General features: G+C 44.2%; 1 protein-coding gene across 1 annotated transcript; it reads left to right on the plus strand.

Annotated features, from left to right (window-relative positions):
• DDA1 (DET1 and DDB1 associated 1) lies at positions 1-27,633 on the plus strand. The gene is made up of 5 exons (XM_086946829.1): positions 1-93; positions 9,193-9,273; positions 10,720-10,771; positions 20,441-20,502; positions 21,482-27,633. Exons 1-5 carry the CDS (start codon positions 88-90, stop codon positions 21,590-21,592), a joined length of 312 nt encoding a protein of 103 aa, XP_086802955.1. The 5' UTR covers positions 1-87; the 3' UTR covers positions 21,593-27,633.

Raw genomic sequence — 27,633 nt, forward strand, 5'->3', positions numbered from 1 at the left:
GACCAACAGGAGCGTCGTCTGTAGTGGTAGCGGGTTAGGGTGATCCTGCGGGGCTTGAAGTGGCTCTTCTGCTGCGGCTGGAGGGCCATGATGGTGAGTGCGAGGGTGGGGCCCCCGGTGGCGACATCGGGGGCCTGTGCATTACCGGGGCTGGGATAGGGGCGGGGCAGGAAGGGGTGACAAGTCGTCCCCGGCCCTGGATCGTTCTGCTTAGCCTGGGCCGCGCCCTGCTCTCCAGGCCAGGGGGCTCCAGCTTTGGGAGGGGATGCCCCTGCCTCTGGAAGGGGAGTGGCATCCACTGGTGTCAGATTGGAAAGAGGGCCGAGGGAGATGTGGTTTCATATTGGGAAGGGTTCGGGGTTACAGCCACAGAGGGGTGTAAGAGGGGAGGCAGGATATTGAAGCTTGGAAGTGGGGTGAGGGGGCTACAGCCCCCCCCCCCCGGCAAAGGGTGGGAGTGCTGGAGTTAGTAAGGGGGGGTGGGGGTAGAGGTGACAGCTAGGCCTGTGAAGCATATGGTAGGCAAGGCAATGGTGCATCTGTTAATGCAGTACAACCTGTATCCAGCATGCTGCTTCCCTCACCAAAAATCCTGAGAAAATCTATTTGTATATATATGTATATAGAGATAACTAACCACTAGTATATGCAGTAAATTCTTTGTATTTACTACCATTCCTATGTGACTCTTAGTGTTTATCCATTTGTATCACTTCCTTGAGTGACTGTACAACTTGTACATTTGCAATTTTCTCTGTTTGTGTCTCTTCCTTGTGTGACTTTACAACTTGTACATTTGCAATTTTTTCTGTTTGTATCTTTTATGTAACTCATGTAATCCTAAGTCCTTATGTATCGCAACTGGTTCTTTTGTAAAGTGCTCTGCACCTTCGGATAATGTTCGCGCTATAGAAAATCGCATTAAATAAATAAAGGAAGGGGCTGGGGGCTATAGTTTGGAAAAGCGGTGCGAGGTTGTGCAAGCCTGCAAGTGGTCGGCAGGCGTTTATGGGGTCCGTCCAGGAATGCAGGTGTAATGGAATGTCAGAGTCGATGGGGAGAGTGTGCCCAAATCCCTTGGGAAGCCCTCATGATAAGGGTGGGGTATAGATAATTTGGGGAACTTTTAGGTTCGTGGCCTTGGGTGGAAAAGAGATCTTGCAGTAAGTATGGCTTGTTAAATAATCACTGATTTTAATATTCATACCCGCCAACCTCTGAAAATGTTTAGCTGTAAGAAGAGTGACCAAGCTTTGTGCTGGACACAGCCCGGATCTCTTCTACCAACCCGTACATCCTCTCCTCCCAGCAAACAATAAACTTATTAAGATGCAGCTGATGTCATCAGTACGTTTCACAGCCTGGAATGGCCATTGACTGCCAAGATTCTCTGGACTGGTATTGGTAGTAGCAGTATATTTTGCACTTCTATACTCAACATATCTAGTTCCCATAGAGCACAACAGAGGCAGGACACGAGGCAGAGGTCAACAGCAGTAAACACTTTATTAACATGCAACATATATATAGGTCACATGCTATTGATTTATTTGACACTGGTATCTACAACCTTATACCTTTTTAAAGTGATGGGTCACAAGAGATGGAGCACTGGTAGGTAGAAAATGAAGAATGGCTCATGTTAATAGATGCTGTTATTTCTACACCTGAGTAGAGGTGAGAAATGGGTCTTGTTGATTTCAAATTCCACTGTACGGAGGTATTAGCAACTGCTCGTCAGACATGTTATAGTATACATTTCAAATGTAATTTACTTCTATGATTTCGTCTACATTTGTTACAAATCCTAAAAAGTCGCATGTGGGACAGTTCACTACTATCTAATTAAGGTACCACAAAGAACGATTAGAATAAGCATTACGTGTTACACTCTTAACATTTACCACATTACCTTTTCATTAAAATAGCTGTCCCGGACAACAGCTGTTATATTAAAGTGCATAGTTAGTGCGCAATAAAGTGCTACTTGTGTATCTAACTAATGGATGTCGAAAGTGACCCTGCCCAGCGTTCCCTAGAATCCCTTCTAAACACACCGTAATATATAAACATCTTCAAACTCTTCTACTAATTACAGTCAAGGACCAAGAATAAGCAATCACCCTTAGACATAATCTTGTAAGGGTTTGTTGGTGTTGGTGTATGAGCACCACCCTTATTATGCCAGACTGTAGGACGTATTTGATTCTGTCGGTAACTCTTGAACCAAGCATATATGTGATTATTGATAGAGTAGGAAACCTGTTCATCTGTGTTAATGTCTGTGTGATAGTGGTGGACTAAAAGACATAACAGTAGAAATTGAGGGTACTGTGCCTTGTCCAAGGGAGTTTATTAGTAGATTGTCATTGTAAATGTAAATGTAAATGTATTTGAGCTTATATAGCACACAGCTACCCGCAGTGGGTTTCCCGGCGCTTGCTTAGGGAACCCGTCCTGGTATTCCCCTGTGAGATAACCCCAGCAGGGTATCCACAAGGTGAAAGCCAGGCATCCCGCCGCGAGGGGCCGTTGTGGAGATTAAGCAAGCTATTGCCCAGAGTCGCAGAGTGTGAACCCGTGAGTCGAGAAGGCACCGGAGCGAGAATTGTCGAGTCAGTGGAATTTTTAGCCCAAGACCCCGCCGAGGCGGGGAATTGAACCTTGGTCCAGGGCCGATCTCAGCTTCCGGGTCTGCCGCCTCTAACCCCTAAACCACACTTCTCCATTGATAGAACGGTATTTTTATTTTCGTTTAATAGGCATTCTGGTCCTCAAACTACTCTATCCATAGTGTAAATAGAGTATACCCTAGCTGTCACACAAAAACAATGTAAAGTGATGGTAAATGTTTACAGTTTTGCGGTCCCTGTGGAAGTGCCTTTCTAGTGTGTAAAAACTACCACAGATTCCTCTTCTAAAGTCTGGGGTAACTTTAGACCAACTCGTACGACACGAAAATAAAGAATTAACAATTTTTAAAGATTTCCCTTTTGTACTCTTGGAATGGTCCTTGGAAGTTGAACAAAAAAAAAATCTTTATTAAAAATGCTAATAAAAATATTTATAAAAAAAAATTATAAAAAAATCAGCAGTATGTGCTTTTCTTTGCATGACTTTAAGCGTCATCCAGTCTTTATCCTTTCATTGTGATACTAATGAGTGTACAATTAATCACGAGGTCATTTTGAAATTGTCTTCAATGTTAGACAGTCAACAAACAGTAGAAAGAAGAGTTTACTGATTCAACTGATGTAATCATTTAGCGACAGACTTCTGTGTACTTTTGTTGTGAACCTATTCTGTTTGCAGTGCCACGATCATCTCTTCTTTTCACAATAGTGGGAAAAAAGTATAACCATAGACAGCGAAATTTTCAGAGATCCAAAGAGAAGCAGTGTAAATACCATTGAAGAATGACGACCAGCAGGAAGCCATATTGAGTATGACTAACCTCCTTAAGGGAAATACTCTGCTGCATCAGAACCTGGAATATAGCAGTCGGCTGCCTAGAGATTTAAGCAGTTAAAGGCATATTGGGACCGCTCTTCAGTTTCCTGCAGTCTATGGCACATTATTAATCCTGGTTGCCCAGTGCAGAAGACTACTGCAAGGGCACCCGCCCAGAACCATTCTGTCTCCTCTCTGTTCCTGTATTATATGGAATATCCAAGTTTGTAGAGCTGCAAAGGATCCAGTGCTCAAAACCTTCTCAATACTGCCTTATTTTCCTACTTTAATGAGTTAGTAAAACTTACTTTGGACATGAGCTCTCCAGAGTGGCTGTTTGTGTCTGGTCTGTCTTTAGATTAATGTCGACAAATCAACAAGAACTCCTAAATGAATCGTCATAAATCTTATATTGTTAAATTATGCCTCCGGCTGTGATGAGTGAGGGGTCAATGAATGGCCCGCAGCTACCTTGCTTTCACTTCCCACAGGATTGGGAGTGTTTTGAATGTTACCTGACTTAGGATTTGAAAGTCGTTGGCACTGGCCTGTGACTGGCAAAACGTAAGGCTTTCCAGACAGACTACCTGATTAATGGGGAGGCAATTCCATTAAGGATTGATTCCTTCATTGAAAATCTATTCTTGCATTTAACCTTTTGGCTACAAAACATATTATAAAAGATACCAACATGCTAGGTTAAATGTGGTGATTAAAGTCTTGGATGGGCAGTGCTTGCTTCCAACATTGGTGAACTTTGTTGATAGTAGTCAAATGCGGTCCATTGCCAAATAAGGATCCATCAAGATGGTGATTGGTGTACCTCCAGTAACAGCATTAAGAGAACTGATAGCTGGAGAACGAAGCAGGGTAGATCAGAATAAGGTATACATTCATATGGTGGTTTTCTGGGTGAAAAACTCCTGCAGATCCCTGTTTGCCTCTTGGTTTTGTGCACTGTAGTTGAATGTGGGATAGCGGGGTGACAAAATTGCCGGCAGCTGGGTAACTGCTATGGTCACTTTTTATATTTCTTTGCACCAGTTAGATAGGATTGAGATTGAATGATCATTTTTTCCCTAGTCATATCTAAAATATTATTAAAACGTATTAATTGTGGTTCAGTTGAAAAGGCTAATAAAGACACAACGATCCATTAATGCAAACAATTTTTTTCAGCACTTATGCAGATCACCTCAAGTCTAAGTACTATAACATTTTCAGGTTGTATGTAAATCATTTTAAGAGTTCTGGAGGCTAGCAAGACCATAAGCACAACTGCATACTCCATTTTATCTCGAACAATTGAACATATTTATAGTTGGTATCTAGAAATTGTGACCTGGACCTTTGTTTGTACCTCCCTAGTACAAATTATTTGCTGTTATCGATCTCCCCGTAACCCTACTGACATATTGCTCCTCCTACTCTACTGATATTTCAGGGCATTTAGTAGTATAGAGAGCGAACATCTAACTCAGTTCAGTGGGCCTGTTTTGTTTGAGTTATGTTATATTATGTAGATTTGTATGGCGCAGCTTATTACTCCTGTGGTTATACAGGCGCTGGAGCATGAGCCAATTGAGGCGGTACTCCTAATTGAATATCCAGATCTTCAGCCTCTTGCGGAAGTCGAGGGAGTGGCTTTGCGGTCCTGATATCTAGAGGGAGTACGTGCCAGCTTTTGTCTGTGATGAAGAAGGCGCAACCGCCGGTCTTGCTTCTGCAAATGTGTCCAAGGGAGATAGAAGTAAGGGTGTAGATGTCTAGATTGTTGGTGGTGGTGGTCGTTGAGAGGCTGGTCCTGCGTTATGGTAGGATTTGTATCCATGGATGAGAAACTTGAATTTTCAGCAATTCTGGATGGGAAGCCAGTACAGTTACGTGAGGCAGGGCGTGATGTGTCCACTTTTGCGAATGTGGAAGGTGAGTCTGGTGGCAGTGTTGTGTATGGTTTAGAGTTATACTTTTGTAAGGATCAGTGTGTGTTTTACGCCTTTTGCCCAAAAAAACTTGAGCATAAGATGGGGGTACAAGTTAATTCTTTATTCCCCCGCCGACTGGGGCCGGGGTCCAAAACCCCTGGTCAAATTTACACCTACTCCTCTCATGATCTGATGCAATTAAGACCCCTAGATAACTTATGCCCGCCATTACCCCCTCATGTACTCAAGCTCACGCCTTTTTTGGTATCTCCAAGTCCAAGCATACAGCCGGAAATGTTATCCACTCCAGCCTTCGCACTCGTCCTCAATCCTCATTAGAACCACAGACCAAGCTTAAATGCATTTATTTGAATACGAGGTCGATGTTCAAACATCATATGGACATTTTCTTAATGTTGCGATCTGAGAGACCTGACATCTTGCTCCTCACGGAGACTTGGCTTAACTTGGACTCACTACCAGATATCTTGGCGGCTGTTCCTTCGGATTATTATATCTTAAATGTTGACAGATTTTCAGACAAAAGAGGTGGTGGAGTTGCGGCCATTATTCATAATACTCATAAGTTTTCCCTACTACCGCCCCTTGTTCTTACAGGTTCAGAGAACATTGTTTTTAAAACGGACACTGACAGTGGAACACTGTTAATGGTCCTAATATATCGACCCCCTCAATCCTTGTCCACTTTTGCTGCTATACTGGTAGAACAATTAGCCTCCCTTGTAATTAATCACGCCAAAATTGTTTTGCTGGGTGATTTTAATTTTTGGTTTGATGCTACTGACTTGGAAGCTCAGGCAGCAGAACTTAAGGCCTTACTTTTAGATTTGAACTTAACACAACAGGTTCATTCGCCTACTCATGAAAAAGGGCACAGCCTAGACCAAATATGGTCCCAGAATATCCCTCTCTCCATCTCCTCTATAACTCCTTGTATCTGGTCAGACCATTTTCTTATACATTTTACACTTATCGTTGAGAAGGGCAAAAAGCAGCTATTTCAAACAGGTGGGAAAATTAGAAAATGGAAGGACATAGACACATCAGCCTTTTTGGACACCTTGGCTTTGTCCGTCCCTCCCCCATGGCTAAAGACATCGATGCCACTGAAGAAGCCTATTCTAACTGGTTACGTCAGGCAGTTGACGTCTACGCTCCTTGCATAAACTTTCCCCGCTCCCGCCCTAATGACGCACATAAGTGGTTTACTCCACATTTGAAGATTCTAAAATTGGAAGTGCTTCAAAAAGAGAGGAAGTGGAGAATTGGGTATTTAACACAAGATAAAGTCAATTATTGCAAGGCCCGTAAAGATTACCAAAAACTTGTTCTAAAACAAAAAACGGACTATTTTTCTGAAAAATACTGAACTCTCAAAATAAGATGAAAGATCTGTTCAATATTGTGAATGATCTTAGCAGTAGTGATAGAACCGCTCCATCGGTCACCCCCACCCAGGATCTCTGTAACTCACTGAATGCTTTTTTCTTCAACAAAATTCGCACTATAAAACAGAGTCTCTTAAATTCCCTACCTCCCCCTCCTTTGGATGATGCTTACTATAATCCTCACACATTAGAAACCTTCCCCCCCTATTGATGAAAAGATTTTGTCTGACCTTTCGCAAGGGTTAAATCTGGCTCACCTGATGATACCTGCCCTCCGCACATCCTGAGAGAGGTGGGGACAGCCTTTCCTGAGGGCGTGCTCCCTTTGCTAAATGGATCACTTTCACAGGGTAAAGTCCCTAGCTGCCTTAAGAAGGCCTTGCTTATCCCTCTGATCAAGAAGGTAGGAGCAGATCCGCTTGATCCGTTAAACTATAGGCCTATATCATTGCTACCTTATACATCTAAATTACTGGAAGCCTACGTCTGTACAAACGTGTCTAATTTCATAGAACAAACGGAATATCTTGAACCCAATCAGGCAGGCTTCCGTTCGTGTCATTCAACGGAAGCTGTAATATTGGCGGTACAAAATACTTTAAGGCGGAATGCTGATAAAGGCATCCACCAGGCCCTGGTACTTCTCGATCTTTCGGCAGCGTTCGACACGGTTGACTATTCCATTCTGGTCAACCGTGTCGAACAAGCGGACCTTAGGGGGCCCGCTTTGAGCTGGATTAGTTCCTTTATCACAGGCCGCACGCAATCAGTAAGATTGGGCCCTTTTACAGCTCCCGCTATTTCCACCACATGTGGAGTACCCCAAGGCTCATCTTTATCACCTTTACTTTTTAATTTGTACCTTCGCCTACTACTGTACTCCCTAAGGAATGCTAAAGTTACCATCTATAACTACGCGGACGATCTACAACTCATCTTTCCCCTGAACACCAAGGACTCCGTGGTAGAATTTTATAACACCATGACACATATTCAGGGATGGATGAGTCTTAATCATCTGAAACTTAACCCAGGCAAGACTGAATTGGTCTTGCCTGGGCAAAGTGAATTAAGTTGGAGTCCATGCTTCTGGCCTTCTAGCAGGGGGGCTCCACCTACGAGATCGTCCTCGGTTAAAAGCCTAGGTGTAACATTAAGTGAGGATCTTTCTTTGAAAAGACAAGTAGGTACTGTAGTGTCGGCCAGTTTTTTTCAACTTAAAAAAATAAGGAAAAATAGCTCATTTTCTTACGCAGACCGCCCTCACTCAGGTCATCATCGCCCTTGTTCTGTCTCGACTGGATTTCTCAAATAGTCTCTATTTGGGACTCCCAGTGGGCGTGCAAAAAAGACTTCAGCTGGTCCAGAATCAAGCCGCTAGACTTATTCTTGGACTTACAAAGTTGCAATCTATTAGACCTGGTCTGAAACAATTGCATTGGTTACCTGTTGCGCAGTGAATTGCATTTAAAACTGGGTGTATTATTTTTAAAACCTTACAAAACACAGCCCCGAAGTTTATAAAAGACCTTGTTTCTAGATACAACCCATCATTAAATCTTCGCTCTGCTCAAAAATCTTTATTGATTGTTCCATCTTTCAAAAAGAAACGTCTTGGTGGCTGCTGCTTTGACCATCTTGCAGCCACCTTCTGGAATTCGCTTCCTTTACAATTGAAATTGAGTGGAGACCTTCTCAGCTTCAGACACTCTCTTAAAACCTGGTTGTTCATGCAGGCCTACTGCTGAGTTGTATTTTACTTTATATCTGTGTTGTGTTCCTTTTTCGATAGCGCCATGAAGCCCCTGGGCGTACGAGCGCTTAATAAATATATATTAACATAACATAACATCTTCAAAATAACCGTAGTCCGATATTCTAGTGTGAGAGAATAACCAACATTACCATATCACTCTGTTTTGTGTGTTCACTGAACAGTTGCCATTTATATAAGGCAATACCATTTAATTTATTTCAAAAAGGCGTGTTATGTGCTAGAATATGTAAACCGTGATTACCGTAGTGGAGGTGTGAATATAATTTAAGCCGCTCCAGCTTTTTACAATGGCTCAGTTTAAGAAATTTGAATAAAGTGACTTGTATATGAAGTAAAGTTTCTTAGTTGGTTATCCTAAAAGGACTGCATACTTGGCGTAACCTAAAGATGTGTGAACAGCATGGCAAACTGGGCTGTTAAGAATTCTTCCACCTCTGTTCTTCCATCTAGCAGAATGTAAGTTTCAGGACCCTCTTCTGCCCCAGAAGCAGTTTAGCATGAGCCCTTTTCATTACTGTAAATGAAAGCCACATGTATGAAAATGGCTATCACGTTTTTAATTTACCAATGGATCTAGTTTTATTTCGGGATGTGAATATATATTTTTTAATCTTCTCTGTTTTCTTATTAGGCAGATTTTTTGAAAGGATTGCCTGTGTATGACAAGACCAACTTCAGCAGATTTCACGCGGATTCAGTATGCAAAGCTTCTGTGAGTATTGTTCTCTTTGTTTTTTGGGGAGATGTGAGAAAGTAATGGTATATGCACAGGACGGCTGTAAACTACTGCAAAAATGATCTGTGGTCTCTAGCCAGTTTTCTAGAGATGATCGCATTTGTTTGTGTGTGAATGAAGATAGCACATGGAATGTCATAATAATGTTATGGGAGCTTAAAAATCCGTTGTTAATGGTATTTTATAGTAAAAAAGCAGAAACCAGCAAGGAAATATATCTTTTTTCCCCAGCAATTATTGTTCCCAGATGCTTGCTTTAAACTGTCTGTTAGTTAGATACAGTTTAGTTTTGTAGAACCACATTAATTGTGAAAAGTCTAAATGAAATACTGATTTATGTACTTAGCTAATCAGGTTTTTCATTTGAGACCTGCATATTTAGAAAGTATGGCTTGAACAGCAGCTTCTTAGCCGTGTTAAGAGAGTTTATCTGTTTCCGAGGTCACTGATGAGTAAGTTGTTGGCCCAATATTATGGCGCTGTTTTCTGCTTCTCCTACCTCTCGATGCCGGAATCCCTTCCTTTGTTGCATCTGCTGCTACTACGCCTGTCAGTAACTCGTGTTAACAGTGCACTGTTGTCCAGTCCTAGGCTGCACTTTAATTATTTCTTCGTTTTGGAAGGGTTAGGCTTGGTTTACTTCGATAATGACCCATTTAATCGACAATTTGGTTTGCATCAGAAAGATCAGGTAAGTAGAAGTGTCTTCTGCTGACCTGGAGTGACCAGCTAACCCTTTTAGGAATATGCCAACAGGAACGATATGTTGACGTGTTTCCAAACTCTCTGATGACGGTGTATGTTGGAATCCTTTGTGGTCCCTGGGGTGTAGCCGGTGAACTGTGCCCTTTGCAGCCTGTGATAACCTTACGTGATCTGTATAAGTGGATGTTTTTCTTTGGACCTTGATTAAACAACCTTCAAATACCTCTTTGGAGTGTTGGCATTCCTTATGCAAAGCTTAAGCATCTATGATAAATGAATTTATTTCCCATGATATGTTGATTGAGATTCATCATAGTCTAAAGAGGATGCATTGATGGGGCATTTCACCTCTCTTGATCATTTGGAAGAGGATAGTGCTACAATAGTCAACAGTAACTTGGGTAATGTAAATAAATGCGGCTAGAGTTCCTCATCTGTTTATTTTTTCTCTGTAGACACACTGAAGTATTCAGGAAAATTGGATGTCTTGAAGGAAAGAGCATTGTTTGTTTTGTATCCCTTCACCCCAATGTTTTGGTCATATCACTCCCCAAGGGCCTGGCTGTTCACGTATAAATTCTCACTGTATAATGTATTCTTTTTCAGGCAAAGCGCAGAAAAAACGTTTGTGATAAAGCCAAAATGACGTTCAATCCTCCATCAATTGGTGATGCTGGTTTTCCAGCCCTACCTCTAATTACTTTATTTGTTTTACAGAACAGAAGGCCTTCGGTATACTTGCCCACCAGGGACTACCCATCTGAACAAAGTAAGTTTCGTTGATCGCCCTGCAAGTTACAATTTTTTTGAAAGATCTGATTATGTGTGATTGGATCATTTAGTTCTATAACCATTCCAGCTTTTCTTACTCAATCCTAAGGGGGGGGGGGAGAAGAGAGAGAGAGAGAGAGATTGTTTAAGGGGCCTAGGCTAGTTGATGTTAAATCTCTAACAAACTTAAAGCCAGTGTTGCAGGTAAGGCACCTCATTTTATGACCCACTTTTCCGTGTTATTTCAAGTAAGGAACCTTTGGCTTGTGTGTTTTTGATTTTTGGGTCTCATATACCAGACCTCGTAAGCTGTCTGGTTACAAAAGATTTATTGTGAGCTTACAACGGATTTTCAAGCACGCCCATTGGTTGGCTTTATTGTCACTGTCATTTGCTTGCTTACTTATTTGCTGGCTTACCTTCCTCTTCTTGTCTTTGTCCTTCCCTTGGAGCATAACCCCTTTATGATCTTTTTGATTTGTTAACTTGTATCCTTCTAATATTCACATTTTGAGAACTACTTTTTTAGGTTTTGCCTCGCCAAAAAGATGCGCTCTGCGCATCTTTTTTGCGCAGGCAAAAACTAATGAGTACTGTGTGTGGGTTTGGGTCGGCCCTCGTCATTCATTGGCTGGCTCCATAAATGGAGCCTAGCCATTGGACGAGGGGCCTGCCCGTCAATGCCGGACCAGACACGGGGGCGTTCCCGAGATTCTTTGGCTTTTGCCGACGTCACGCGACGTCAGGCGAAAGCCGGGAACGCCCCCGAATCTGGGCCGCCATTGAAGGCACCCGGAAGAAGTCCAGGTGAGTGCTTGCTTTTTTAAATGCTTGTTTGCCGGTTCCCACCCCTCTCCCGCTCTCCGTGTCTCCCCGGCCCCGTTCCCGCCCCCTACCGCTGCCTCGGCTCCCGTTCCCGCCCCCCTACCGCTGCCTGGGCCGCCCTGTTCACGCAGTGCCGTTTCTCCTCTTTTCGGGGCATTGCTCCTGGTGAGGTTGAGATCGGGGAGGGATAGCTGGCCCCAGCAGTGCCCGGCGAGCAGCCCGAGACTTCAGCAGCCCCACACAGGCATGGCAGAGGAGAGATGAAGGTGTCCGCGTGCAACGTGACCCTCTGCCCCCTCCCCAAGACCCCCCTGGGAGCCCCCGACCTAGGAAGCCGCTGGCCTGGAGACGGCGCAAGGTAGGCAGGCTTCAGCCACTTAGAAACCGACCTGTGTGACTTTTTGTGTGGCTAGCGCTCCGTGTGGTGGAAGATGCTTCAAGACGCTTGAGATCGGGGAGGGATAGCTGGCCCCAGCAGTGCCCGGCGAGCAGCCCGAGACTTCAGCAGCCCCACACAGGCATGGCAGAGGAGAGATGAAGGTGTCCGCGTGCAACGTGACCCTCTGCCCCCTCCCCAAGACCCCCCTGGGAGCCCCCGACCTAGGAAGCCGCTGGCCTGGAGACGGCGCAAGGTAGGCAGGCTTCAGCCACTTAGAAACCGACCTGTGTGACTTTTTGTGTGGCTAGCGCTCCGTGTGCGTGGAAGATGCTTCAAGGCGCTTATTTGTGTAAGTAGCCAACAGATCGCACGGTTTCTGTCACTTGTAGCTGTACTAATTTGCAAAGCAAAAGAACTGGCGGTAGATGGCTGCCCCACACTGTTTCAGATGCCGTGAGGTGGCATTGCTTTTCAGAGATTGAAGTCACTCTGTGCCAAGAGCTAATAGCGCTGCGCGTTGGTTCCCATGTCTACCTTTTGCATTCTGCTGTGATTTTTACATGCACTATTAAAAAAAGCAGGACTACAAGCACCAGAATGCACTTTAAACACCAGGACTGCTAGTGCGAACATCATGGCTGGCTTATCTCCTCGTCTAGATATCAGATAACTTCTTTTTTGTGTCACTGCTTTTGTTCCTTCCACATACCTCAGTGGCAGGCTGTATGCAAAGTACCCAGCGGGTTCTCCCATGCCCCGGCGCTATTTTTGTTAAATACTTTGTTAATTTATAAGGTCCAAGAGTGTAAAACGACAAAAATAGTTATTTAGATCAGAAAAATAGCTTGGCAGTGAGCGAACCGGTGTCGAAATGCGCTGCTTCAATGGTTCCCAACGTGGTCTATAAAGCGCTTTAACATAACTTTTTATATGTAGGTATTTTAACCCAAGTAAAGTTTGTACTCCTTTAAACAACATTTAACATATTAAAAGTCCGACTTTGTAGAGCTTTAAATCTATAACCGGCGGTTCTCGTCAGCGAGGGCTTAGCTCGCTGAGCTACCTAACTCGGTAGTCCAGGCTGTTTCCTTAGAGAGCCCCTGTGGGAACCCAGGTGTAGGAGCCACTTACATTCATGAAGGGGTTCTTCTGCGTGCTGCCTGTTTCCAGTTACAGCCTGCAGATCTTATCTGTGATTTGTGTTTAAATGTGTGCTCTCGCGACAAAGTTGTAAACCTGATTGATTTGTTTTCGCTGTCTGAAGTTTTTTACACGTCATTGTTTCGCTTTGATGTGATTTGCGGCCTTTGAGACACGCCCGGGCCCCCAGGCCTGTATCTCCTGGCCCCGGGCCTCTGCAGACAGTTCACATGGGCGCCTTTGTCTCCCAACAATAGCCCCAGAAGGAGCCCCCGTGGGGGGCAAACAACCCGACACGTAATATAGTTGTCTGGCGGCCGCGCTTCCGACCACAAGATGGAAATGTGAGCATGTACCGGGTGATGTCACTTGGTGGGGTGCCCCCCTTCCGTGTCTTGAGAGGTGCAGACGGGTGAGGCGTGGGGGTCTGGGTCTGTGGGCTACTGTGGGGCAGTGGGCAGGGCTGCGCAGGGTTGAGCTGCTAATCCCAGGTGCTGAGCCAAGGTAGATCCTATCTGGTCCCGGCTGCTGCCGACGCTGTGTCTCGCCTTTGTTCTTGTGCACATCTTTGGCTGAGCATTCCCGGCCCTGTGGGTGTAAGATACTCCAAGGAATTCTTCAGCTTTTGTTACGGCGTCACCGTCTTTTATTACCCTGATAAAGTGATGCAGGGAGACAGCGCACCGGTTGTGTTTCTTGTTTCATCTGTGACACCTTCAACATAATGGTGTGGCCCTAGCGGGCACCCTGCAAATTATCTTTTAATATAGTGCCTCACTTCTATTTAAAAGCGCTGTAAGCAATAGCTGTTGTCATGACACCGTTTAATATTGCTCAGTTGGGCCTGGGACACATTACATGCAAGTTGAATTAGCAGGGGTTCAAATTTATATAGTGCCTCGCTTCTGTTTCAAAGCGCTGTAAGCAATAGTTGTCATTACACCCTTTAATATTGCTCAATTGGGCCTGGGACACATTACATGCTGGTTGAGTTTGCAGGGGTTCATACTCCTGTCCCGGGCTAGTTAATAGTTGTGACGTAAGTCACACCTCTGGGGCAGGAGCACTGCATTCCGGGATTCACCTGGTTACCTACGGTCCTAAGCCCCAGGGGGCGGGCTGCGGTGGGTGAATAAGTGCCCCCTGGCACGGGGCCGCTTGGTAGCTCAGAGACCGTCTGTCTGTCTCACACTTGTTAACGAGGAGCCCCGTGGTGGGGTTCACTCATCCTAATATAAAATCAACGCCGTGTTTTAGTTTCCGTCTCCATCAATAGCGTGCGCTGTACCGGCAGTGTCTGCACGCGTGCCCCCTACAGTGTGTGACGCGGTCGCCAGTAGTCTTCCGTGTCCGGGGGTCGGTTCATTATCTTCCAGAGCTACCAGCAAATGTGCTGACGTCAAACAGGTGTTCGAAAGTACAAACACCTTTCTTCCCCCATAAAGCACAAAGTAAAAAGAGCACGCACCGGCAGGTGCCAACATTTCCTCCACAGGCGCCTTGAAGCCGCCAGTGTTCTTTTTGTACAGTAGCAGTTTATCGTTTGCAGGTACTTTCACTTTTCTAATTTTGAGTTTACTTCTCCAGGCAGGTCGTGCAAAGAACATATGTTTAAAGCCTGGGCGGGATGAAGGCCTCTGAGCTCGCATGTAGCCCCCCTGAGCTCGCATGGGCCCCCTGAGCTCACATCTGGCCCCTGGGCTCGCATGTGCCCCTGGGTGGCTCTGTGCACCCCCTTCATATTCAACAACACTGCAATTGGACTGGGCCACTTTGGGCGATAATGGCCTCAGTGTAAGATTCTTGGAGCCTTTATTGGACTATGTTGTATCATCTGATTGCTTTAGAATGGGCTGCAGGAGATGGGTTGTCTTACTAGAGTGTGCTATACATTGATACCTTTGCAGGCATTGAAACTGAATAGAATTTATTTTGAAAGTTAGTGGTTTTTCCTAGAAATTGCCATTTAATCCCGCCCTCCTGGACACTCTTTGTTAGAGAGTGCTCAAGTATTGTTGCTCGATAAACCAGAAGTGTCCAGGGCTTCAGATATTTTTTTAGGGATATCTTGTGACTACATTTTGTATTGTATTAATATTTGCTGTTAATTTCTCTTTTTATATTTTGAAATTGAAAATTAGTAATAAGAAAAAGGAAAACACATTTTTCCCTCATTGGAAAATTGCTAATCCGTTTGTATTTATTGGTACAAACGAGACAAGTCCGGTCTGAAGGGCCCCTAATAACGTGTAAATAAAAGGGAACACTACTTTGTCTAAGCCTTCTGCTATCAACCTAATCTTAGAACCATTAAATGCAGATTTGAGGAACGTAGCAGTTCATGGAACTACTAAAAGTCGAATAAATATATAAGAAGAGAGCGGCGTTAATAAGACGAGTGAGAAATTGTTGGAGAATCCAGTGGCAGTCATTGATGTGTGTGTAGTAATGTCACAATCAAAGTATTTTCTGTTACTGTAGTGCGTACTCCCATAGTGCGAAAAAAAACATCACCGCTAAACCTAAAGTCAGAGCAGGAACTGAAAAAGCTTCTCTATAGAACAACTCGGGTTCCAATCTATGAGAACCCTGGAAAACACCACCGAGAGCTGCCATCCTGGTGACGGGTAGCTTGTCCTGAAGAAAGCATATACACTCAGATTTTAGTGTCCTCGTTCACTTTTGGTGGTAGTTAGAGAAATGTGTGTGCCAAGCCAGTTGGCATGAGTTCATGGGTTACTCACAGCTTGGGGCTGGCGCAGTGGCACCTACCAGATCAAAGTATCAAAGGGATCTCTCGCAATCCCAGGAGATTCCTGGGAGCAAACAGCATGGGCTCTTCCCTGACATTTGCCCATGAGTGGGTCTGGTGTCACTTAGGCCTTTTCCCAACATGAGCCACTCCAGAATCTGGTACGTCTGACTTGTCCTGTTGGTTCTCTGTGGCACGACCAGAAGGGGGTGAAATGCCTCTTTAGTGGTCTGGATTTAACTGGTTGCTACTGGAGGAGTGGGAAGGCCTGGGGGCCTTAGACAGCTTTGCCTCGTTTACTAGAAGTACAATCATGTTAGATATGTGCTGCAAATAAATTACAAGTGTTGCATGTTACTCTTCCTCAACATGAAACACCTCTTACTGTAGTTAAAGGGGGTGGTGTAGAGTGTGGGAAATAGCTAGGTGTTTTACTGTGGACCTCTAGCCTTTTCAATCCTGATATCCCTTTTAAAAGCCCTGTCATGGCCTACTTGAGGTAAGAACCTGCCTGCAGAAGAAGAATGAAGAGTTGCCTCCTGTCTGTGCAAGATTAACCCTCAATGTCTATTAGAGGGGCTCTGTCAAAGCTGCCCCCTCCCATCGAACTTGAATCTCTGTCCCACAGGATCTGCTTGTAAGAACTGCCAAAGCAAGTTTTTCTGACTTGAGCTACAAGCTTTTGAACTACACATGCTGTGGGTGCGCCTGCTGGGTGGGGTGCTTGCCTCTAAGAATCTAAGTGGTAGGTGTTTAAGAAGGTTCATAACCAAAGGAGGCTGCTGGCCAGATCCAGAATCCCAGGTAACTCTTGCTCTGCTGCGGAGGCTGGACAGCTGCAACTGACGGCAAGAGGAGTGAGGACCTATCCTAAAATAACTACTTAGAATAACAATTTTTGCCTTAAAATTATTTTTGTGTGTGTTTTGGGGTGGTGGGGGCTATTTTGCCTCTTGCAGGGCAATAGCTCCACATTTGCTGTTTTGAGAAGGCAGGTACAAAGGGCTGTATGACGTTAAAACGCTTGCCATTACCCCTCATGCCGTTTAACGCTAATCTTTAACCCAACTTGCTGTCGGGATGCACTGAAAGTTGGAATATTTTAATTTACTATTCCAACTCCAGTGTGTGCAACAGTAGGGAAGGTGTTGGCGTTAAATCCAGCACCTTCTACCCCTTGCTGCACACCTTTCGCGTTGCAAGGGCATGCGGGGTACTGGCAGGCGTAGTAACGCTTGCGTTGAAATAACTGTTACCTGTACAAAGTAGAGTCATCTAACCTTTCAAGATATGAACATGTCGTGTAGCCGAATGGACCCACTTTGAGCTCTCCATTGTCCGAGGTGTCCCGGTCCCTCTGGATTCAACATTCTACTGATAAACTTCTTGGACCTCTAGGAGTGATTTACATTCTCATCTGGTTCTCCTTGACCACAAGCATTCACAGGTGGTTCCTCCATTGCTTATCCTCCTCAGCTAGAGAGGAGCTCCAACACTGGCTCCACGTTGATCCCGCCTTAAATTTTCTAGCTCTGAAAATGTCAATTACAACGTCGAGTGGACCTTTACGTACTTGATTTACTGGAATCATTGTTTGGTCCGTTCAGAACATCTCCTGTTTAAAAAAAAAAAAGTTACGTGATTGCTACTTGTAGCACGCCAGCATTGGCCCATGTCGCAAGACATGGCTCACCTTCACGCTGTAGCTGCTTTCTTATATAACTTCTTAACAATAAAGTGATTTTCTCTCCTTGTTATTGTGAGTAAAAATGAAATGAGAAAAAGTCAAAACATTGGAGTGTTCGATACAAAAGAAACATTGTGCGCTGGTCATTTATCCAGAATACATTGCTTCTCACACCCAACATGTCTTTAACGAAGGTTACTGGTTGAGTAACTGTGGCTGTGCGCAGCCTCACTGAGGTATACACACTCATCAGGTGTGACGAGTATGGGTCGTGTGCTGTTCATGGTGAACAGGACATATTGTGTTCTTTATATTCTTTAACCCCTTCACTGCTGGCCCGTTTCCGCCCCTGTGCTGTAAACAAATGAACAGGGGCGGGCCATGACGAACCCCAGCCGTCATCAGCACACGAGCACCGTAGTGCATGACGGCTGGGGTTCGTCATCAGCATGCAAGGGGTTAAGGGGCTTTGGGTCCGGTTGCTTCAACCATCGGCTCCTTTTGCTCCTCAAACATCACCCATAGGTTTGAGACGGTGCCAATCACAGCTTGAATCTACTCACAGGAGTATCTCAGTCTTGCCGTTTTTAGGTTTTGCCTGGCGAAAGCTGCGCTCTGCGCAGCTTTTTCGCGCAGGCGAAAACCTAATTACTATAGTAGGGGAGACAGGAACGGCCCCCGTCTTCCATTGGCTAGCTCCATAAATGGAGGCTAGCCATTGGAAGACGGGCCTGTCTGTCAATGCCGGACCAGATTCGGGGGCGTTCCCGAGAATTTTTGGCTTTTGGCTACGTCAGCCGAAAGCCTGTTCTCGGGAACGCCACCAAATCTGGGTCTGCATTGAGCCGACACCCGCCTTCCTGCCGAAGGGAAGCAGCCGTCCGTCATACAGCCAGGGCCGCGCTGGGATTGGCCCAGCCGGCCGAGCCTCCGCCGTGCCATCGGGAGGAGGAGGAGTGGAGAGCAGGAAGCAGCCTGCGTCGTCTGTCCCGAGGCTCCCGAGCGAAGGAGGAGCCCCGGGGAAAGAGCAAGTCCCGCCTCGGCCCCGGAACGAAGTCCAGGTGAGTGCTTTGTTTACCCTCCGTGCTGGGGCTAGGGGAGGCTCCCTCCCGCTTCCCGTGTGTCCGTTCCCGCCCCCGCACCCCCCTCTCCTTGTGTCCGTTCCCGCCCCCGCACCCCCCTCCCGCTCTCCGTGAGCGACCCTATTATGTGCCTAGTAAAGCTGGAGCTCTCAATTTCCCCAGCTTCTTCGTGCGTGAATAGCGTTTCCAGTCCAGGTTTTTGCTTTGACTTTACCAGTATTAATCTGGACCACAGGTCCTAAAATTCAACTCAAATACCTGGCCTACTCATGCGTAAACCTGAGAAACTGGAGAGCTCTATAATATTAATTAAACAATGCGTTTTCTTGAGAATGTGTCGGAAGCTCTCAGCTGCTATATGTGTAGTAGAGGCCTAGGGCGGAAAGACGGGGCGGGGGGCATTGACCCCAACCTTTGCATACCAGCCTGTGCGACAGTTTTATTTATTTATTTTTATTTTATGCGTTTTTATATAGCGCGGACTTTACCCGAAGGTGTCAGAGCGCTTCACAATAGCCTTTCCGTTCTACCGATTACAATACCTTACGCTGGGATCGGTTATCCAGGAAGCACGAAGATTATGCGTACGTACGTGTACTTCTTTTTATTCATAATAAATGACACCACAGATATATTGTCCACCATTGTATAGTTGGGAACGAAGATATTCTTTATCATAAACAGTTGCTGAATAACTCTCTCCAAAGCTTTATAGAACTCTAAGGGCCTAGTGTACATTGCCAGACAAGGGGAGGGCTCTCTGTGTGTGGGCGAGGGGCACTGTGTGTGGGCGGGGGGCTCTGTGTGTGGGGGGGGCTTTCAGAATGTGGGGGGGGCTTTCAGTGTGTGGTGGAGGCTCTCGGTGTGTGCGGGCTCTCTGTGTGGGGGGTGGCTCGCAGTGTGTGGGGGAGGCTCGCAGTGTGTGGAGGGAGCTCACAGTGTGTGTGGGGGGCTCGCAGTGTGTGGGGGGGGGCTCTGTGTGGGTGTGTGTTGGGGGATCTCTGTAGGTGTTTGTGGGTGTCATTTGCGAAAGATAAAGCTAGTGGCATTGCAAATAACAATGCCATTTATTTATGTTAAAAAAAATTGTCAAGAGCATTGCCAATATCTCAAACTTTAACAAAGGCAAAACCATTGCATTGTAAATGCTTGTTCTTTTCAGCACTCAATGAGAGTGCATGGTTTTTTAGCTCTTTGCGTCAAGTGCTTCTCCCCTGCCCCACACCTGGTTTTTCTATAAAAGCACAACATCAGGGAAATTTCTGCAGGGGTATTACTAGAGAGTCAATTTTAAGGTTTGTTTTTTCTCCTGCATTCCGTATATTGCATGAAAGCACTCGCTCTGGCACGCAACAGCTTTTTTGGTGCTCCGAGAAGGCTACTGTCCTCACTCGGCTTGTGTTCGAGGCAGAAGCTGTTCTTAGCATGGCACTTCTCGTGGAGGCCCATGAATCTGCTCTTTGGGCTACTGCAAGCGGCCATATAGCTAAATCTAGTGGTAAGTAAAATAGTTCTCACAAGTTTCCCTTTACTTTCTGACAATTCCTTTGGCTTTCTAAATTATTTTTTTCATTTCCTGCTCAAAATGTACTTGAAAAAATAAACCATTCTATTTATAAACACTAAAAACTATGTACAGTTTTGAGATAGTGCTGCTCTAGAATTGGATTTACTTCTTTTTAGGAATAATTTCGTATGTTGGAACACGTTTGACACTTTTGACCTTGAGAAAGTATGTGCATGTGAAAGTGGTGTGCTGGCTTTATAGCCCTCTGTAACTTTTTTTCCCTTCATTTCAACAGTCATCGTAACAGAAAAAACCAACATCCTCCTACGTTACCTTCACCAGCAATGGGACAAAAAGGTACATTGATGGCCTTCAGTGGTTGAAATGTTTATTGCGGTATCCACTCACGGCTAGAGTTCTCTTCCTATTCGTCTGCATCCTGTCCACTCTAGATTATTTTAGATGCTTTCTGCATCTTATGGAGATATCGTCCACCCACCCCACATATGTGCCCAACTTTTCTCTAGGCGTTTTCTAGGCATCCTCTCTATGCTCCAGAATTTTTTGTAGCTGACTGGAAAATTGTAGAGAATTCATCTTCAGTGTAAAATTACTCCTTGTATATGTTCCACCTTTTTAGGCATCAGACCCAGAAACATGCCTGTTATCCTCTAAACCAGAAGTCCGAATTCAAGGCACCGGTGTAAGGCTGCAACACTTTCAATATGTTCATCTGAAGCAGTCTCAACCTATGTGAGATGGCCTATATAGTGCATCCATTAAGACATTGGAGTTCATTTTTCCTCCTTGCACGTAGTTAGGTATTTGAGGCCTTACTTGTGGTGCTTGGATTGTACCAGTCTGTTTACAGTGATTGTTTCATCAAAGACTGAATTATTTCAGTAGACAGTTGACTTCCTGTTGGGAAATGGCTTATAGTTTGCCGCCATGGGCTTGAGTATTTAAACGAAATAGTTTAGACAGTATTATATATTTTTTCCTTTTAGAGTGCAGTGGTGTAAGTCAGTTTTCTGGTGCCCAGGAGAAAAAAAAGTCTGATTGGCAAAGAACTAAGCGGTGTGTAGTAAATGCAGCATTCATTTTAGAGAACATTCTTTTATTGTTGGTACTGAGGAAGGCCAAATGGCAGGGTTGAAAATAATTGTGGAACAATTTAAGTACTGATGTATTTATGTAAAATCTACAAAACGTAAAAGTAAGGCAGCCTTTGTGTTTCGAAGCCCCATCCCACCAGTACTTCAGAGAAGGTCTCATTGATTTCGTGCGCATGGTACTGATTTTCTTTTTTCCCCTCCCATCCTCCTGTTCACCGCAGAATGCAGCAAAGAAGCGAGACCAGGAACAAGTGGAAATAGAAGGAGAAGCTTCTGCGCCGCCATGCAAGATCGCCAGGACGGATAGCCGGGAAATGAACGAGGACACTTAAAGACACTGCTTTATCACACGCCCCTTCTGCGGTGCACCCCCTTTTAGCCTCATTGAAACGTCTCAACTTTGCTCCTCTTTACACCCTGCCTCTTATGCCACTCCACCCTGTTCTGCCGTCCAAGCCCACTTCAGGAGACATAGGAGCTGTTTATATTTATTTCCTGGAGATGTTATTTATGGTGTACAAAGTTTATGGAAGCGAAGGGAAAAGCAGGTTGGCCAAATGAAATTGTAGTTAACTTCAATAAACATTTTTTTTATAAAAAAAAACATTTAAATCTAGGCATCTTCAACTCCCTTTTCTCGGTTTTGTTGCATTTTTTTACTCTTGCAAAAGTGGGCGTGAAATCTTGTGTGGCAGACCCCATCCCTGCTTGGGATGGGTTTACAGAAACAGGGTGATTCGTTTTGTCGATTTAACTCTGCTCGTTTGAGCTAGTGCTTCCCCTAGGGCACAGGCCCGCTGGCATTGTCTACCCGTTGTTGCCTTTGTGCATGCATATGAGGGGCTCACGTTGAGCAACCGAGGGGGGTGGAGCAGGTACAAGATCTGCTGCTTCGAGTGGTCTGATTTTTGCCGAGCTTTGAATTTGATGGCGCCTGGATCCTGCATCTCCAGGTGACCTGCTGCTGTATTCTGAGCTGCTGCGACAGTCACTCCTCTCTACTAATCTGTGGGTGACTGGTCAGATGGACAGTTTGGGAGTGTTGCTGTCCCGTCACCTCTAATATTTTTTTTTTTTTTTTTGCTACCGAATGATTTTTTTTTTTTTAATTACCAGTCGACCGTCATTTTTGATCTTTAATTGCTTAGTTCCGTTTCATTCCTAGAACGTGCCCCAGGACACAGATTTCCACATGGTTTCCAGATCATAACTGATCTCGAAGGTGGATGGTTTCCCTGTACATAGTACTTAATCCATGCACCTCCGCTTTGTGTCTTTAAATGACAAAATTGGGATCTAGGTGAAGTGGAGGCACGGTGGTAGATCAGTGTTAATGAAAACAGATGCAGGATTCTACAAGGGCAAATTCAGATTATGATGCAAGGGAGAACGAGGTACCTGGAAAGTAAGGGCAGAAGGGGGTTAGTTGGCAAGCTGAAGGTTTAACAGGCGGAGAGCGTGCATGGTCAAGTGTGCCACAAGTAGAGGGTGTAGGAATGTTGAATGAGCTACGGTAGAAACTGTATTGTTGGCAATGCTACAGTGCCCGCTTGGAAAAATGCACGCTAAGCCTATTGTTGGCTATCAAGCTAGACCACCAGGACACTAGCTGTGTTAAGGGAGTGAGAACACAGTGGCTTAGAACTAGTTGAGTCTTGAAGGTGCAGAAGGACATCTTCAATGCTGGGGGACCCAAATCCAAGCATTCACGCCGGCAAGAACTGACCGATCGATGGCTATCTATGGTGTTCGATTCTTTTATGGTAAAACTACCAAGAATTGTATTTATTGACCCAGAAGCAAGGATTGTCCTGCTCAGTAGCCAACAACCTTCACTGAAAAGCTTGTCTCAGTCCTTGATAGTTGTGGGTCACTTATTTTGGATGATCGGCCCTAGGAGGCCACCTTGGTTGGGATGGGTTTTTCTTCCAGTTTGTAAACTGGGTTCTTGAGACGTGTGAACCAGAGACAAACAGTGTCTTGATTGTCTCCAGTGCAACTAAAGACATGATGCTCAGTATACATTAAAAATAAACTGTTAAAATATCTTTGTGCGTGCAGAGTTCTTATCATTCATGTCTGCATTCCATGCTAACGGTTGTGTATGTTTTATTTTTGAAACCTCCAAGTTTTTTAAAATTTTTTACTATGTACATTTGTTGGTAAGCCTGAAATCATTTGTCTGCTGGTTATAGTTTAAGCAGAAACTAGTATGCAGATAGATATCTTCATTATCACCACATCTGTATGTGGGAAAGTTTCTTGTTTTTGTGTGGTCGCTTTGACCTTAGAAATACCAATTTTCTGAATTTTTCAAATGCTGTTGCTTTTGAGAGCTTGCACTAAAAAGCGTATTGTCTTTTTCTTATGATCCATCAGGGTATCTGGGATCACCATTCAGGGGTGTCCGCATAGCATATTTAAAAAGCTGGGAGATGATCACTATGGCGAACTGATGTTTCATATGGAGTGAGAGAGTTTGTGTGCTGGAAAAAAATGTGGATGATTTTATGCCTTCCTATTAGCTAGTAGGTCACTCTGAAGGAACATGGCTTCAGGAAATATCTGTGGTATAGCAATGTCATGGCTGCCTTGTTAAAGAAGGGTTTCTTGTGAAGTAAGCCATTGTGAATACCCCTAATGCAAGGTACAAGTGTTGGTGCTTTGGGGGCTAAACAAGGGCAGTGTTTTTATAAGATGTAGTTATCTGTTAACACAAGTACTTTAAAATTACTTTCATCGGCCACCAGATAATCTGAATCAGTTTTTTTTTTGTTACAGTTTTTATGGCTCGCTTTTCATAACATATCCAAGTGCTCAGAAACTCAGTGATGCAAAAAGATGGAGACTATCTTGAGTCAAGTGGCTTTGCCGGGAAGTGGCAGACTGTGCCCAAGTTTAGCACAGAAGAGCAGTCTTTCTGTGAGACTCTTCTAGCACGAGTCAGGCTAAGGGCCACTTTCAATCAAGGAATTTTAGACAGCGCAGTACTCCCCTTCAGAACCAAATATTCTGTTGCTCCACCTGGATTCGCCCCTTACATAGGCTTTGTATGCTAAGAATGTGAAAGTGTGCTCTAATTAAACTTCTATTGAATTTTACAATAGCCCCACCTTACTCTTCCGTAGAGGCAGGGAGCTGATGATCAGTTTCTCTCTTTACATCTAATGTTATTTGATAGGCACCTCGATTAATAGTTAAACTAGCCCATTTTTTGGGTCTCAGTGTGCACTGGTCCCATAGAATCAGAACCTGGGTGCAGTGATGTGTTCCTTGTTTTGATTTACTCGGTCAGTTTTGTGTAAGGATTCAGTATTAAGGTTTGTATATTTAATGGATAATAGTGCATGCTAATTGATACTGAAAGATAGTAAAGGTCTATGGGTATCTCCAATACCCTCCACCCCTAAACATCTATATTAATTGGTTTCTACCAATGTCTTTATCCCAAAAGAAAAACACTTTTTGAGATAATATAATCAAGCTTGCTCAGTGGTATAAGTTTGACACTTTATTTTACTGCTGTAATCCAATCCCTTAAATCCAAACATCTTCGCCGATGTAGTTTCAAATACGTTGTTATGGTGAATTGAGGAGCCTCAAGGCAGAAGGGGAGAGGAAATGCATTGGATGCAAAATATATTATTTGTTTAAAGATTTCACTTGGTTTTTGGGGTTGCGGGGAGCTCAAGCTTGAAGGAAACCACCCCAGCCCCTCTCTCCTGGAGTGTAATTGTTGTTTTTTTCATTCAGGCGTAGAGAACAGGAACTCTAAGTGCCCTCCGTACTTTTTCTATAGGGCTACTACTAAATTTAAGTAACTCGTATTATATGTAATTTTTCTGGATTTTCCGGGGTTCTGTAAAAAAAATAGCATTTTTATTTTCTATTATACCTAGTTTGGTTTAGCCATCATTCAGAATCTTGTGTTTGGCGAGTACTTCAGTACTCAAGAGGTTTCTAAAGAATTTTTATTTGAAGGGGCTGGAGGGGAAGGTAGTGGATTCCAGGCAGAGCATTCAAATAACAAATGTTCTTTACAGCTGTCTAGCAGTAGACTTCAAGGTGATGTGCACCCAGAGGCGTAGCTCAACCTCCTTTAACTGCCTCCCTTAAACGTACGCTGGATTGGGCTGCCGAAGGCATGGACTGGTGGAAGATCCTTTGGTTCTTTGGCTGCTAAGGCCTGGAATGAGCTCCCTGTGGATCTTGGGATAAGTGAGTCTGAGTCTTTGTTTCGCAAGAAATTGAAAGCGTGGCTCTTCCGTCTCCCCAGGGTGGGCTAAAGTGGTATGGTGCCATCTTATTCAGATGCCCGCGTTTTTCTTGGTGGCCAGCTTGGGAGGGTTTGGGGTTCAGCTAGGTCCTACCGCGGGGACACTCCGGTTGGTGTAACCATTGCGCTTTATAAGCTTCTTAATAATAGCAAGAAGGGATGTATCGAAAGGTGACCTTTTTGATTATATGCCCCTCTGCTCCTGCTCTCCCAAAAAACTCAGAGGATTCCAGGGACTTGCTGCTGCTGGATGTTTTGAACAGAGCTGCGAATGAGAGGGGATTTACCCCCTAAAATATATGTCCTGTGCCGTACCCCAGGCAAGTGGATCTCATCATACGTGCTGGATATTAGGACTTTGTACAAACATCAGTCATTTACAATTCATGTAATAATGACCACATTACATTCCACTGTCTCTTTCAGGTTATTAATATAAAACTGATGTGCTTCTGGACAGTGCAGTGGTTCATTTACCCTTAAGGAGCTTTTTTTTTTAAGGAATATTTGTTCTTCCTGAATTCAGGTATATTAATTTTTTTTTCATGTTTCTACTTCCCAAACGTTTACGGTCTTCAAACTTTTCTAATGAGTGATCTTCCACTAGAAGTTTGCTCTTTTGCCATCTGATTCAAGATGTTTGCAGTGGCTTTACAACCGTCCGCATGACCATAGAGCTGGCGAACCAACATTTTCAATAACCAGTCCTAAAACATGAGATGATGTCCAGGAATAGAAATGACGTTAAATTGTCAGATTTTAAGAAAGTGCAACAACTCCTGGCTGAATAAAAAGTTGTGTAAACAAAATATAAGGAAAATACAATTGTATGAAAGAGATGGAATTGGTTCTAAAAACCAATGTTATGTGTAGTGAGGAGATGGGCAAATACATCTTGTATAGTGAAAGTTGTGCACAATATACTACAAAGATAGTTTTAGGAGAAAGCGAGGCCACCTTCTCCCATACTAACTTGTACATCTCAACCCGGTTGGGTCAGTTGAGGAATTTCCTCTGGTTTAATCCATGCATTGGCCAACTTGACCATCGGTTAACATCCCAATGTACTTCCTTTGGGGGTACATGGAGTTTGTTGACCTGTTTTAAAATAAAATCTCATTTTTAAGGCGATAGAACAATTAGTTTCTGATTAAAAGGTGCACATAATGATTGGTTTTGAAGATGTTTTAGAACTGGAATCCTATTGCCTTTTTGCATCGTGTTTTTGCAAGCACTGCTACAGCATGGTTGATTACGTTGCATGCTGGGTGGTGAATTGTTTGAACATTGGATAGCTGCTGATTTCAGGATAATTGATCAGTCGGCTGTGCCGGGTGCCATTAATTGTTCGTGCTATTTTGTAGGGTGAGCGTTTCCGCACTCCCTTGTGATAAGTTCACCAGCTCTAAGCTCCAGGAGTGAAATGCATGAAACTGAGTTCTTTGTTTTTACCATACCAACTGAGCAGGAGAAGCTGTTTCCACTAAGCATGTCCTCTGCAAAAACTAACCTTTATTCACTTGCATTTTCTTGTTCACATTGAGCAGCGTATATGCTGTGCGCTTCTTTGAGAGCTCTGTTTAGACCTCATCATTATTTCCTAATTTACAAGATGTTGTTTGAGTAGCGGGTTTCAGAAGCCTATAAACTGGTTTGATTGCAGTAGTGTTCATGGGGCCGGATGGAGAAGTTACTACTGAACACTCCTGGGCGTGAATCTTCTGCACGGCTAACTATACTCACAAGCCGGAGGACTATGGTTACCAAGGGTGTCCCTACTTATGTTTGAAATGTAAAATAGACTTCCTGAGGTTAACAACCAAGTTAAGCAACACGTTTATTATGAACACTACTGCATCATTTGCATTACGAAGCAATGCTTAGGTTGTATTCTCTACACAAAATCCTCTGTTTGTTCTAATTTCTATGTTTTGACATTTTTGGATGGGTGGTTTATGAAAAAGCTCCTGTGGAAAGAAATACAAATTATGAATGTTGCAGCTCTCGAATTTGTTATATATATTTTTTTGTAAAACTATTTCTTGTTTAATACAATGTATAATAAACTTGCACACGAAGTGCGTTTCTTTCACTCTA

The sequence above is a fragment of the Lissotriton vulgaris genome, chromosome 12 (genome assembly GCF_964263255.1).
Source record: "Lissotriton vulgaris chromosome 12, aLisVul1.2, whole genome shotgun sequence".
Taxonomy (NCBI): domain Eukaryota; kingdom Metazoa; phylum Chordata; class Amphibia; order Caudata; family Salamandridae; genus Lissotriton; species Lissotriton vulgaris.